Raw genomic sequence first — 15,408 nt, forward strand, 5'->3', positions numbered from 1 at the left:
AAGAAAGTTCCGTCCCATATAGTGTTAAAAAAGTCTTACATTATGGGACGGAGGGAGTAGCTATTATTGATTAGCATAATTTACTAGTCGAAACGGGTAGGGAGAGAGAGAGGGGGAGAGAATCAGACAGACGTTGGCATAATTGAGCTGGAGCACCTTCTCCTGGATATTCTCCTTTCCAGTATCCCATATTTTTCAATCAACGAAAACTGAATCCTTGTGGAAGCACGAGCAACTTGGAGACCATCAGTAATGACGAACTTGGGGACAGTGGTGACAAAAACTCCATCCTCCTTACTATCACCAACAACAGAAGCAGGACCATTTTTGATAATTCTCCTCGTGAATGTCAGACACATGTGGTGATTGACTCCGACACCATATTTACAAAATTTGTGCTAATTCTCTTCGACGAAAAAGGGTTTCCCCCCGCTTTATATTAGACCATGTGAAAAATCTATCTTACTCGATTTTACTACAAAATGAGTGGTACTTTTTTCCAATATATTGAAAGATATGTAAAATATGATATAATGCAACAAATATTTATTTATTCCCTTTCTTGAATTTAAATTTAAGGTCATTTGATATTCGTACCACAATATCATCTATACTATGGTATCACTAGATATGTTCACGCACGAGCCTCCTGTTACATTGATCTTTAAATCGTGGAGTATTTTATTGTTCCAACAAACTACATAATCAGTCAAGCATCTATTGCAATCTGTAACACGTACAACGCCTCCATCTTTGTTGCTGGTTTCCAGTTGATCTGTGAGATCATCCTTGAGGAACTTCTTGAACCAGCCCGCGGAGCGCTTGGGGTACCGCTTCAAACCATGGTCGTAGTCCACAAAGTGTAACCCAAACCGCACCGTGTACCCGCTCGTCCACTCGAAGTCGTCGAGCAGTGACCACACGAAGTACCCCTTCACGTTTGCCCCATCCCTACAGCAGTTGATGTCTGATTTAGAGGCTTGTTGACAGATTTTGACTGTAAAATTAAGCTGCTAGCTCTGACCTGATCGCACTCAGCAGGGCATCAAGGTGCCTGTGGTGGTACTCTATCCTGGCGTCGTCCTTGAGGGCTTCCTTGAGTGGTAGGCTCTTGTTGTTGGCTTCATCGATTCCTAAAATACTCAGAGAGACAAATAATTGTTCAGATAAGTTTTGATCTCATTGTTCCTATCTAGGGGAGGAAAATGCACTTGCCATTTTCAGTGATGTAGATGGTTGGATTGTGGTAATTATCCTTGATATAAAGTAGCAGATCACGGAAGCCTTGAGGGTAGACGTAGAGCCAAGGTGAAGCAGCCTACATGCAGGTCATTTACTCGATCCAGAAAAGAAAGTTGGGAGAAAACTTGGGGAAGATTAGTCTGTGTATGAGGATAAGTTGCTAGTTACCTGAGGGCCTATGGGAACACCATTTCGAACACCTGACATCATTGGGTAATTTTTAGCATGCAGTATTAACATATGTAATCCACGGCAAAGTCTCCATTATTCACTTAATATTTATTTTTAAAAGGGGATAATTTCCATGATATGATTAGTCTGGCAGACGAAGAACGGAGACAGATTGACTATGGATTTAGCATGATCGACTCACCGGTACGAATAGCTTGAGCATCGGTAGAGTAGCTGTTCCTCATGCCTTTTGATGGAGGAAGGCTACCAACGTAGTTTGTAGTATAGTAGTTGAGTCCAATGAAGTCAAATGCACCCTTCACCAATTTAGACTGTATTTTGGTGAACTGCGGCAGACGGTTTCCGACCAATACTTTCATGCTCCGGGGGTAGTCTCCTCTGCAGAGCGGGTCCAAAAACCTACGGTGGTTTTATTCCTAGCATAAGATCAATCTGCATTCTCTTCTAGACTCGTACAACAAATTATGCCAGCATGAAAGATAAATAATTTACCATCCAAGCATGAATTCCATAGAGCGTTTCGTCGCGGCAATGCTTGATTTTGAACGGGATATGGGAATAACCCAGTTTGCGACCAAAGTTATTCCGATCTTGCCCTTCTGCATGCCCTACATTTTTTATGTACACCATATCAATCACATTCATGGATGAATTGCAGCTGCATGATACGATGAACAGCTGGATCAGTCACCTTATATTTCTGTTTATACAATCTTGCGGCTGCTGCATGAGCGAGTATCTGATGGTGTCCGACAGTGTATGGCTCCCTCCCTGAATCCCCGGCGCTGCAGTTTGCCTTCTCCCACGGAGAACACCGACCTGGTGCAGATACGCCCTCTGCATAACCCCAAACACAGAAGGACCATGGCTCATTCAATGTGATCCAATGCTTCACGCGATCTCCGAATTCTTTGAAGCAGACTTCAGCAAAGTCTTTATAGTCATTTCTGCACCATTGTGAGTTAGTTATTTTGAAAGTTGACATATACTGTGCATGTTTGCACATGACACTATCTTCATCATAAATGAAATAGTTTTACAAAGCGCTAGCCACACCTTTTCAATCTTCAATGGCTAATGTGGAAAACCTACGTAGTATTAAGGTGCATTAGGAAGAAATGCTTTGTTTGACTTCTCATAAAAAATATACATTTTTTTTATTCTTTTGTAACTTACTTATTCAAAAGGTACCTAGACAGAGTTGCATCGTGCTCATCTCTAAAATGTCACGCCTGGAAGTTATGTTCTTATAAAATAAATAGTGGTTGACTTACATGATATTAGGGCTAAGAAATCCTCCATATTTATCTTCCAATCTCTGTGGAGTGTCCCAGTGAAAAAGTGTCACAAATGGCTGCACCCCTGCGCAGATATACAAAATATCTCATATCTTAAGAACAATCTGATGAAATAAAGAAAGGACCTAATTGTTCCGTGCAGTTTAATAGATTAGGTAATAAATCAAATTACATACTGACGGTTTGACAACATACCTTTGGACAACAACTCATCGATCAAGTTGTTGTAATACTTGATGCCTTCTCGGTTGACTCCACCTCGCAGAGTTCCATCTGTTATGAATTAAGACATTAAGATCGATGTGAACATTCTATAGACTAGAAAATGCGAAGATGATGCAAGACCAAAAATGAGAGTGGAGGTTTCCAGTCTGAAATATCATACCTGGAAGAATTCTTGTCCATGAGATGGAGAACCTGTATGCGTCCATTCCCATATCCTTCATAAGGCGCACATCTTCCTATGTTATTGGCAAATTAGGATCAGTACTATTGAATTCATGCTCCAGCCAACTCATCCAAAAGTCCGAACTGATGAAGAGAGGCGGGCAATATACTTCAACACCCCCCTCGCGTCTAGGCTTATTTAGCCCTTTGACGTCGGATTTATGCAGGCCGCAGAATTCTTTTTCTAATACTGCGTTGACATGGTTTTGAACTCAAGACCTCTTGGCTCGGATACCAGATTGAATTCATGCTACAGCCAACTCATTCAAAAGTCTGAACTGATGGAGAGAGTTGGCTGGAGCATGAATTCAATATACTTCAACAACTACTGCTCCCTTCTTTCCAAGATAATTGAACTTCTATGTTTGTCCTAAGTCAAACTTCATTAAGATTGACCAAATCTATACAAGGATACATCAACATCTACAACACCAAATTTGCTTCGTTAGATGCATTATGAAATATATTTTCATATAATATAAATTCCATTATTGTATATCCTTGTAGATTTTTTCTATAGATTTCGTCACTTTTTTTACTTAGGACAATATATTATTTTTTAAACGCAGGGAGTACCTAGTTTGTTTTTGTTGGATTAGAACTACAATTTAAAGATCTTGTCACAATTTGATCTTGATCAACATCTTTGACCATATAATTTGTAAAACACCTTAAATATCTGGTTAAAAAGCAAGACATATACACTATAGCTACCTTGTAAAGATGGTAGGAGTCCACTGCCACATCCCCATTGCTTCCGTCGGCAATTTTATCTGCCAAAGTTATTTACACAGTAGGGTGTTATGAGAAAAAGGCTATTATGCCCATGTATATTCATTTTGTTGAAAGGAACATCATCATGATTTAACCTCAGTTTTAAATTCAAATTACTTTGTTGGTAATCAGAACATCAAAGGATATAAAGGCCTAGTTGTCCATATAACTACAAATATTGGCTAATCGCATTTTTTTTTACAAATATTGGCATTGAAATTTTGTAAGATACTCAGATGTACAGTCCTTGAGATAATATTACCGTAATCCTACTCCCTTTGTTAATATGCAGAATCACCAACACTTAACTTTGACTCTATTTTTCTTAAAATTGTATTTGTAAAAATTATGATACTATCGAAATATTTTCGCTATAAATCTCATTTTCTATTTTCACCTCGCTATTCTAAACAACTTTTTTACTAGTTGAATTGGAGAAGTTTAAATTTACGTTTTGTAGGTGTGAGTGGTATATATAGTATATCATTGCTACCATGTTTCTTATTCTGAGTTGCCTAATATACTATGTTAAATCAGAATTGGTTTCCCAAGCGTTGGATTAGCTTTGAGGTGTGCGCGTGTAATTCTACCATCCAGTGGTTAAACACTATGAATGTTTCACTCGGTGGAAAAAGGTGATTTTCTATAGCTCTTGACCTCTCAAAAAGATCTTTGAAAATGTTCTTATTAAGAAGATATGTAGAAACAATTTGCTAATAAAAATGATATACACTGTGTATAGAAGATGTATATACATGCCTGGGTGTTGGTGAGTGAAGTTGTCCCAGATGCTTGATCCCCTGCCCCCCTCCATTACGCCACCCTCATACTGCAGCATGTGAATGTCCACCAAAATTTTAATTAGACGGTGCTAGAACCAAAATTTTCATAATGATAGATATCATTAATTAAGAGTGAAATATGCCATTAGTACATGACCTCAAACTGATTGCACATTTTAGGCCAACAACTCGAAAAAGGTCAAATTCAGGTCATAAACTCATTTATTCTATCAAATAAGACCAAAACTTATTTAGGGCGAAAAAAGGCTACATGGCTACCACACCAGCATTTCTTTAATCGCTCCATAACAGACTAATATTTATAGGGTTCTTTTTTGCAAAACAGCACCAGCCTGATCCGATTAGCAACTCACTTTGATTCAGTTGGAAAATCGTATCAAGGGAAAAAGAATGACATCCATTGTGGACTTGGAACCAACAACTTGAGGGCAAAGAAAGCAGCTTGCTGATCACTGGAACATCCAGTTTTTAGTGAATGAAACGTAGCGTATAGTATAATTAATATTACAACGTTTCTTTTAATGAGTCGTTGGCCTAAAGCATGCGATCAGTTTGAGTCTCGGCCGGTGAATGACTATCACGCAGCAGATTGTGCTGAATTAAGAAAGGAGACCATGGTCCATGGATCAATGAAGGAAAAACGAGTGAAAACCTGGTAGGCCGAGGAGGCCGTCCCAAAGATGAAGCCCTTGGGGAAGCTCCTCCGGCTTATCGGCTGCAGGCCAAAGGCGCCGTCGTCGGTGCTGAAAGCGACAACAAGAAGGAGAGATGGGAAGACAACCGCCAGCAATGCTCTTGCAGCCATATGGTGTGATGACAACCAGCTATGTTTCAGCGTCAAAGGCTTCCCTTGGCACCGCCTATATAGGCAACATGTTTCTGTATGCATATGTTGTAGAAAAATCAATCTGGACTTCTAATTTCTTCGTCTGAAATGACCGGGACCGAAGACACATGCCATGTGTTTTTTCCTGTATGTGTCTCTTGATTGGACGACACAGGCGTCTTGCCTGAAGGAAGATGTGCGCGCTGATTGACTCTAGATGTAGCACAAGGCCAGCTAACATTTGTTTTTTGAAGATACACGTGACAAGGTAAGGGCAACTCCAACACGGATCATCAAACCGTTTGTAAATGTAGGGATCGGACATTTCGGACACTTTTAGTCATTCAACTATGGTTACCAAAATTGTCCAGACCAATCTCGACGTTTGAAATTCCGCAAACTGGTGCAGAACTATGTTGGGGGTCTCGACGTCCGGCACATTGGACTTCGACAACACGGACCCACCCGGAACCCGCGCATTCTCACAATCCTTCCTGTCCTCCCACACGAAAGCCCGCCCCTCCCACCGCCACTGCCATGACGCCCCCTCCCTCGCAACCCCCCATCCCATTGTCTGTCGCCACGATGGAGCCACCGTAGGAGTTGGAGAGGTTGTTCGTCGTCATGCAGGAGCCCAGGGAGGTCGCCCACAAGGTCGCCTCCATGCTACGCCATGGTTGGCGCGTCAGAAGGCAGTAGCTACGGTCGGGCCGTAGCTCCTCATTGAATGGCGAAGAAGGCGGCGAAAAAGCCGGTGCCGCCAGGTCAATCACAGCCCTGGCTCGCGAAGCTGAAGCCACCCTACTACTACATTGCCCAACACCTTGTATGCTCTGCATGCAGAAATCGCTGGACACTTAGCGGCCTCCTTCTCCTCCGGCCATCGAACGCCGTTCACCATCGACTTCAACAACAACTACCTCTTCACGAAGCCGCGACGCTTGTCCGGTCGCGGATTCCTGTTGTGGAGCTCTCGCCCGCCGTTGCCAGTTCACTGTTTGCCGGAATTACTCAACCAAGTGCAATGGCAGAAAACGACGAGATGATGATGAGCATTATCCATTGCGGTGACTACTACCAACACGGACAAATGGATGATTCCAACCAGAACAAAAGCCGCAGCCGAACACTGAACAGGAGTACACCAAGCAGCCGGACTTTTAACCGGACGACCACTAGCTCCTGGTGCTGACCCAAAGAAGAAGAGTAGGTGAAACACCTACTCGAACAAGGAGGATGAGTTGATTTGTGACCGTGAGGCGTGGTTGACCCCTAGTGTGTGGATCCGTTTCATGGCACAAAGCAAAATGACACGACATTTTGGCAAAGTATGCATGATTGGTTTTATGAGCAAAAGTGTTATGATCCCTACCGCACGAAAGTGATCCGTAATCACAATCCGAAGTCGCTAGGCCGTTGATAATACTTCATTCAAAAGGCCATCAACAAGTTTATGGTGCATACAAATAAGTGCAAAACTGGTGCAAATGACGCGACACTCAAAGAGTTCATAAGTTTTGTGACTCGTTGCTCTATTTCTTGTCATTTGCTTGATTTGCTACATTGCATGCGGCTAGCTACTACATCAGCCCACGCAAGGTTTCAAAAAACATCAGCCCACGCTCACGCGCGCATCCGATCTGATTAAAACTGGGCTGGTAGTTCCATCCAAAATCTCAATCTTGCAGTGAAAGGTCTTGCTTTATGCTTTTCCTTGCATCCGTACAAAGCTCGAAAAGCATATTTGTGAGGCTGATCCCTAATTGCAGAGTTTAATGTGCCAACCAAAGTCCATAAAGAAAGACAGATTGTACACTTATGCTTCGTTACTTCCAATGTGGACGTGGACGTGCAGTGTAGTACTTGTGCTGCATACCAGCAGGACAGCTTTCAAGCGGGCGCCGTAGCAGATTACTAGCATCGCTGATGATCAATGAATTTGGCAGCTCATCTGTCAACATTCAAAAAAATGATTACGAGCATCTTGCGGATGGCGAAATTTGTGTACCGCATGGTATATTAACTCACTTTCACTGTTGACTATCGTACACGTTCGGCACCGCTGCCATGTGGTACAGTATATGTGTAGGCCGATCGAGACTTTGCTGAAGTTGCACATTGTGTGTTCAGCTAGCACAATCGCGACTGATGGGTGTGGGTGCATCGGTCGTTTTAGTTGTACTAATGTACTGTTCGCGATAATGGGAATCGCATGCTACGAGAGAAAAAAGAGCCCGAAGGACGTCATGAGATCATGGTGAAATAAACGCGTGCACGTACTGATCTGATCTTTAGGCCGCACATGTCCTATCCTGGCATGCCCAAAGAGTCATTTAATCCAAAGCTCCCAACTACTTCCAACTGTTCGCTTGAAGGTACAACAGGGATAGCTTCTTTTTCTTTGAAACTCTTGACTTAGTTAGACTGTACTCCGTTAAGAGTTTTATGATCAGGACACAGGTTCATTTTAATGTATCCCGTAATAAAGGTTCATTTTAACAATAACATGTTTTTTAATTACGTCAACATATTCTTACCGTAGGAACATTTTTTAATACGAGATGCATATGTATTACAAAATGTCTGTACATTCCAAAAAAAGTTTGTCGCTTGTCAAAAAGTTCATACATTCTGGATATATGTTCATCCCATGTTAAAAAAATGTGCATACTTTCCATAAAATGTTTGTCCCTTGTTAAAATGCAGTACATATTTTTTCGAATGGGAGTACATTATTTTAGAACTGTATGAACATTTGTATAGCCTTAAAAATATTTTGGTGTCAAGAATATCTTGAAGAAAACATACAAAAGAACATTTGGAAATTTGTCTTGGGAATGTAAATGCAGTGTATAATAAATTGGATTATTGTTTTGAACAACTTATTTCCAAAAAAATTAATGCAAGTTAACATGGAGCTTTTCTTATTGTGCTAATTACTTTGATTGATCTAGAGATCATTATAAAAAAATTGATGTACATAATATTTTGTAAAAAACATTTGATTGTGATATTTGTCTTGGATTTTTTTGTCTAAAGTACACTTTTTCGAGAAAAAAATATACAGTTAGTGTTAAGTATTTTGAAGGAAACATACAAGTGTACACTGGAAGAATTGACTTCCAAATATAAATGCAGTACATAATCAATTGGATTTGTTGTCCTAAACATTTTGTTGTTGTAAAGAATATTTTGAACATAGCATGGAGCTTCCTCTATAGGAGAAATTACTTTGATTGATCTAGAGTTATTTAAAAACGATGCATGTAGGTGTAAAGAATATATTAAAGAAAAAAATCAGTGTCACCCTATCACTATAAATTATTAACATGTACTCTATAATAATAAAAGATGATCCATCCTTATCATCTACTACTCTGACATGCTCATCTAATAGCTTAATGATACAACCCTCCCTCCATCTGCTGGTAAAGTACTTGTGAGTCCTAACATCAGCATTGATGAGATAGGGGAAAAAGATTTGTGACACACTGGAGTGGGGGCACGCAAATTGTCAACCGCTAGTCTACGCTAAGATTTGGAAACTCGTTTATGCATATCATATATTTTCCCGCATATAGCACTAACCGAATATTTTGATCTGAGCGTAAATGGAAAGCAATATACATGTTTCTATGGGACCAGTTTCGAAGGTACACATATTTCGATAAACTGTCTGTACAACAACTTTTGTAGTGAAACCGTATCGTTGTGGAAAAATCATTCACTCTGTCTTCTTCTTCATGCTTGTCTATTCTTCTAGTGCCTCTTCTTTCCCTAGAATTCTTGTGTTCTAGTAGCAATCATGTAGAGGGAAGGGACCAAATAAGCGATTCCTTTCTCAATGACTTAGAGATGTCAATGATATAGTAACAACAATAGCAGAGGTAGATCAGAACCTTTTGCGGCTGAGGTTAGTTTGTTCTTGTATGTTTGATCTGCATTGAAGATTCATGTTCGTAGAACGGTTGCTTATGCTTGCTATGTGTTCAATCTTATTTTTGTCGTTTGTACTTCTACTGGCTTGTTTTCTTCCAAGAACTCACACCTTTGACTTATTGAGTCTTTGTAGTAAAGAAAAAAAGAGGCAAATCTTAAGTCGCAAATAATAATGGAAGTACTTAGTTTATGAATGTAAAATGTGTTTGTCCGAAAAACAAACTTACACAATTTGAACGACCATGTTAGTTACAGAAATAGATAATTAATTAGTACATTAGTGTTGAGTTAAGTTACAGTGCTTGTACTAGCTTGTTCTCTTCCAAGAAGTCGCATATTGGAATTATTGAATATTTGCACTGAGAAACTTTGGATGTCAAATGTTATAACATTATAACGCAAATAGTAATCGATGGTAAGTTTACGTATGTAAAATGTGTTATAAGTTAGGAAACGGAAACTTGGAAAATTTTAATGAGCATGTTAGTTATAGACACAGACACTTAATCACAAATTAGTGTTGACTTAACTTACAGGGAACGAAACTTAAGCTGGTATTATATTATAGACTTGACTTTTGTGACTTAATGGATACAACATTTTTTATATAGAAATGGTGTATAAGCTTTCAGAGACTTGCCCGGAACCTTTAGCTTGAGCGAAAGGGGAGGAAACCGGCTATTCGAACTAGCGGGTATGATTAATATTAGATTGTGAATTCAAATGTAGGCACTAGTTATGAAACTTATCCAGTTAAGTTAATTAGGGTGCCACATAGTAGTATGTGAATGTCTTTGTCAAGTTAGTTGGATGACTTAACAAAAATAAAATTTTATTTTTTACTGTTGTTACTTCAATCTATAATCGTAAGTTTTCTGATATAAACATGAAGCTAAAGAGCAGTATGTTGAATTAAACATTTTATTGTCTCGTATCATATTAGTTGTTAAAATTTTATAGTCTGATAATTTAATTTTGAAGGTTCAAGTATTGATAAACTTTGGTATCACTAGATACGTTCTTGCACGAGCCTCATGTTACATTGATCTTTACACTGCAGAGTATTTTCTCGTTCCATCAAACTGCACAATCAGGCAAGCATCTATTTCAATCTGCAACACGTACAATGCCTCCATTATTTGTCGCTGGTTTCCAGGTTATCTGTGAGATCAAGATTGAGAAAATTCTTGAACCAGCCAGCAGAGCGCTTGGGGTACCGCTTTAGACCATGGTTGTAGTCCACAAAGTGTAACCCAAACCGCACTGTGTACCCGCTCTCCCACTCAAAGTTGTCGAGCAGCGACCACACGAAATACCCCTTCACGTTTGCCCCGTCCCTACAGAAAATCAGTTGATGTAAGATTTCGAGGCTTATTGATAGAGTCGGATTGTAAAATTAAGCTGCTACCACCGACCTGATCGCACTCAGCAGGGCAACAAGGTGCCTGTGGTGGTAGTCTATCCTGGCATCGTCCTTGAGGGCTTCATTTAGTGGTAGGCTCTTGTTGTTGGCTTCATCGAATCCTAAAATACACAAAGAGAAAAATAATAATTCAGATAAGTTTTGATCTCATTGTTCCTATCTAGCGGAGGAAAATGCACTTGCCATTTTCAGTGATGTAGATGGTTGGATTGTGGTACTTCTCCTTGAGAAAAATTAGGATATCATGGAGGCCTTGAGGGTAGACGTAGAGCCAAGGCGAAGCAGCCTACATGCAGGTCATTTACTCAACCCGAAAAAAAGTTGGGAGAAAACTGAAGGAAGATTTATCTGTTTATGTGGATAAGTTGCAAGTTACCTGAGTACCTATGGGGACACCATTTCGAATACCTGACATAATTGGACAATGTTAGCATGCAGTGCTAACATATGTAATCAGTGGCAATGTCTCTATTATTCACTTAATATTTATTTCTAAAAGGGAATAAATTCCTTGATATTATTAGGCTGGCAAATGAAGAACAGACACAGATTGATCGTTGATTGAGCATGATCGACTCACCCGTAAGATTAGCTTGAGCATCAGTAGAGTAGCTGTTCCTCAAGCAATTAGATGGAGGAAGGCTGTAAGCGTAGTTTGTACTGTAGTAGTTGATTCCAATGAAGTCAAATGCACCCTTCACCAATTTAGACTGTTGTCTGGTGAACTGTGGCAGGCGGTTTCTGACCAATACTTTCATGCTCTGGGGTAGTCTCCTCTACTGAGTGGATCCAAAAACCTACAGGGGTTTATTCCTAGCATAAGATCAATTTGCATTCTCTTCTAAACACATAGGACAAAATTATGCCTGCGTGAAACGTAAAGAGTTTACCATCCAAGCATGAATTCTATAGCACGTTTCATCGCAACAACACTAGATTTTGTACAGGATAAGGGAGTAACCCAATATGAGACCAAAGCTATTCCGATCTTGCCCTTTTGTACACCCTGCATTTTGTTGATGTACACCATATCAATCACGTTCATGGGCGAATTGCAGCTGCATGATATGATAAATGGCTGGATCAGTCACCTTATATTTCTGTTTATACAATCTCACAGCTTCTGCATGAGCGAGTATCTGATGGTAGCCAACAATGTATGGCTCCCTCCCTGAATCCCCGTCACTACAGTTTGCCTCCTCCCAGGGAGAACACCGGCCAGGTGCAGCTATGCCCCGTGCATAACCTGAAACGCTGAAGGACCAGGGCTCGTTCAATGTGATCCAATGCTTCACCCGATCTCCGAATTCTCTGAAGCATACTTCAGCAAAGTCTTTATAGTCATTTCTGCACCAGTGTCAGTTGGTTATTTTGAAAGTTAACGTATACATGTTTCCACATGATACTACCTTCATCAGAACTGAAATACTTTTACAAAGCGCGTAGCCACACTTTTTCAATCTTCAACAACTAATGTATAAAACATACGGAGTATTAAGGTACATTAGGAGAAATGTTTCAGTTTTACTTCTCATCAAAAAATATACAATATATTTTGTAATTGTTTTGCTTACTTATTTAAAGTTACTCAAATAGAGTTGCATTGTGCTCATGTCTAAAACGTCACTCTAGGGAGTTATGTTCTTAGAAAATAAATAATGGTTGACTTACATGATATTAGGGCTAAGAAATCCTCCATATTTATCTTCCAATCCTTGTGGAGAGTCCCAGTGAAAAAGGGTCACAAATGGTTGCACCCCTACAGATATAGAAAAGATCGCAAATCTTAAGAGTAATCTGATAAAATAAAGAAAGGACCCGATGTTCCATGCAGTTTAATCGATTACGTAATAAATCTAATTAAATATTTACGGTTTGACATCAGACCTTTTGACAACAACTCATCGATCAAGTTGTTGTAATACTTAATACCTTCTCGGTTGACTCCACCTCTTAGAGTTCCATCTGTTATGCATTAAACATTAATTAAGATCTATTGAACATTCTATATCGACTAGGAAATGGGAAGATGATGCAAAATAGAGTATTCTACTAGGAAGAAAAATGAGAGTTGAGGTATCCAGTTTGAAAATATCATACCTGGAAGAATTCTCGTCCATGAGATGGAGAACCTGTATGCGTCCATTCCCATATCCTTCATGAGGCGCACATCTTCCTGCCTTTTTTGGCAAATTAGGATCGGTACAACTCCCTTTGTTCGAAGATAATTGAAATTCTATGTTTGTCCTAAGTCAAACTTCATTGAGATTGACCAAATCTATACAAGGATACATCAACATCTACAACACCAAAATTTCTTCATTAGATGCATTATGAAATATATTTTCATATAATGGATATTTCATACTATGGATCCTTCCAGACTTTCCTATAGATTTGGTCGAACTTTAAAAAGTTTTACTTATGACAATGTATTATTTTTTAAACAGAGGGAATACCTAGTTTCTTTTTGTAGGATTGGAACTAAAATTCAAAGATGTTGTCACAATGTGATCTTGATCAGCAACTTTGACCATATAATTTGTGAAAAATCTTATAGATCTAGTTGAAAAGCAAGACATATAAGTTATCCCTACCTTGTAAAGATGGTAGGAGTCCACTGCCACATCCCCATTGCTCTTGTCGGTGATTTTATCTGCAAAAATGTATTTACTCAGCAGAGCTTTATTGAAATAGGGCTATTCTGCTCATTTGTATTCATTTTTTCAAAAGTAACATAATGATTTAAGCTCAATTCTAAATTCAAGTTACTTTGTTGGCGATCACACCATTGGTGGATAGAATGGCCTAGTTGTCCATATAACTACAAATATTTGATAATCACAAAAAAAAATTGCATCGAAAGTCGTAAGATACTCAGACATACGTCCTGTAGACAATATTGCCATAATATGACCCCTTTTGTTAATATGCACAGTCTCTAACACCTAACTTTGACTCTATTTTTCTTACAATTGTGTTTGTAAATAATAATCTGGTACTATGCAAATATTTTCGCAAATAAATCACATGTTTTTCACCTCACTATTCTAAACAACTTTTTTTACTAGTCGAAGTTGGAGAAATTTAATTTTATGCTTTGTACGTGTGAGTAGTATATAGTATATCATTACTACCATGTTTCTTATTCTAAGTTGCCTAACAATTTGTTAAATAAGAATTGATTTCCCAAGCATTGGATTAGCTTTGAGGTGTGTGCGTGTGATTTTCCCATCCAGTGGTTAAACACTATGAATGCTTCACGCGGTTAAATAAAAAGGCGATTTCTTGACCTCTCAAAAAATATTTGATAATTTTCTTATTAACAAGATATGTACAAACATTTTGCTAATAAAAAAAATAGATACACTGCATGTAAAAGATGTATATACTCTACATGCCTGGGTGCCGGTGAGTGAAGTTGTCCCAGATGCTTGATCCCCTGCCCCCCTCCATTGCACCACCCTCATACTGCAGCATGTGAATATCCACCATATTTGTAATAAGACGATGCTAGAACCAAAAAATTCATAAAGTAGATATCACTAATTAAGAGTGAAATACTTCATTAATCCATGAATTCAAACTGATTGCACGCTTTAAGCCAACAACTCAAAACATGATCTGATTTAGTTTATAAACTCGTTTATTTGATCAATCAGGACCAACACTGATCCAAGGCGAAAAAACGGCCATGTGGCTACCACATCAGCATTCCTTTAATCGTTCAAGAACGGACTAATATTTACAAGGGGCTTTTTGCAGAACAGCACCAGTCTGATCCGATTAGCAAATCACTTCGATTAATTCTGTTGAAAATCCGTATTGAGGGAAATAATATAAAAGGCCATGTAGGCTTGCTGACCACTAGAACAGCAAGTTGTTTGTGTATGAAATGCAGGGTACAGTATATATTGCAACATTTCCTTTTACGAGTTGTTGGTCTAAAGCAGCATTCAATCAGTTTGAGTCCAGCCAATGGACGACTTATCATCAGCTTGTTATGCTACAGCTTTCATACTGGTAAACAGATTGTGCTGAACCAAGGCACTGAAGAAAAAAACGAGTGGAAACCTGGTACGACGAGGAGGCCGTCCCAAAGATGAAGCCCTTGGGGAAGCTCCTCCGGCTTATCGGCTGCAGGCCACAGGCGCCGTCGTCGGCACTGGAAGCGACAACCAGAAGGAGAAGTGGGAGGAAAACCACCAGCAAAGCTCTTGCAGCCATATGGTGTGATGACACCGGCTATGTTTCAGCGTGAAAGGCTTACCTTGGCACCACCTATATAGGCATGTGTTGTATGTATATGTAGTAGATAGAAAAACAATCTGGACTTCTAGTATATTCTTCTGAAATTATGTGTTGATTGGATCGCAGTAACAGGGACGGCACAGCCGTCTTGCCTGAAGGAAAATGCGCGTGCTGACTGACTCTAGCTGTAGCACGCGGCTAGCTAACTTTTTT

The 15,408-nt window shown here is 39.4% G+C and overlaps 1 protein-coding gene and 1 pseudogene across 1 annotated transcript; both read right to left on the reverse strand.

Annotated features, from left to right (window-relative positions):
- Positions 1-540: 540 nt before the first annotated feature.
- LOC109754940 (beta-glucosidase 12) lies at positions 541-5,728 on the reverse strand. The gene is made up of 13 exons (XM_020313830.4): positions 5,409-5,728; positions 4,713-4,782; positions 3,894-3,952; positions 3,118-3,193; positions 2,928-3,005; positions 2,709-2,796; positions 2,126-2,381; positions 1,927-2,042; positions 1,616-1,833; positions 1,411-1,442; positions 1,216-1,318; positions 1,025-1,133; positions 541-951 (listed from the first exon to the last, which is right to left on the reverse strand). The coding sequence occupies exons 1-13, from the start codon at positions 5,643-5,645 to the stop codon at positions 609-611; spliced, it is 1,785 nt and encodes a 594-aa protein (XP_020169419.2). The 5' UTR covers positions 5,646-5,728; the 3' UTR covers positions 541-608.
- A 4,737-nt stretch (positions 5,729-10,465) lies between these two features.
- On the reverse strand, positions 10,466-15,184 carry LOC109756706 (beta-glucosidase 12-like; annotated as a pseudogene).
- Between the last annotated feature and the right edge of the window lie 224 nt (positions 15,185-15,408).

The sequence above is a fragment of the Aegilops tauschii genome, chromosome 2 (genome assembly GCF_002575655.3).
Source record: "Aegilops tauschii subsp. strangulata cultivar AL8/78 chromosome 2, Aet v6.0, whole genome shotgun sequence".
Lineage (NCBI taxonomy): Eukaryota > Viridiplantae > Streptophyta > Magnoliopsida > Poales > Poaceae > Aegilops > Aegilops tauschii.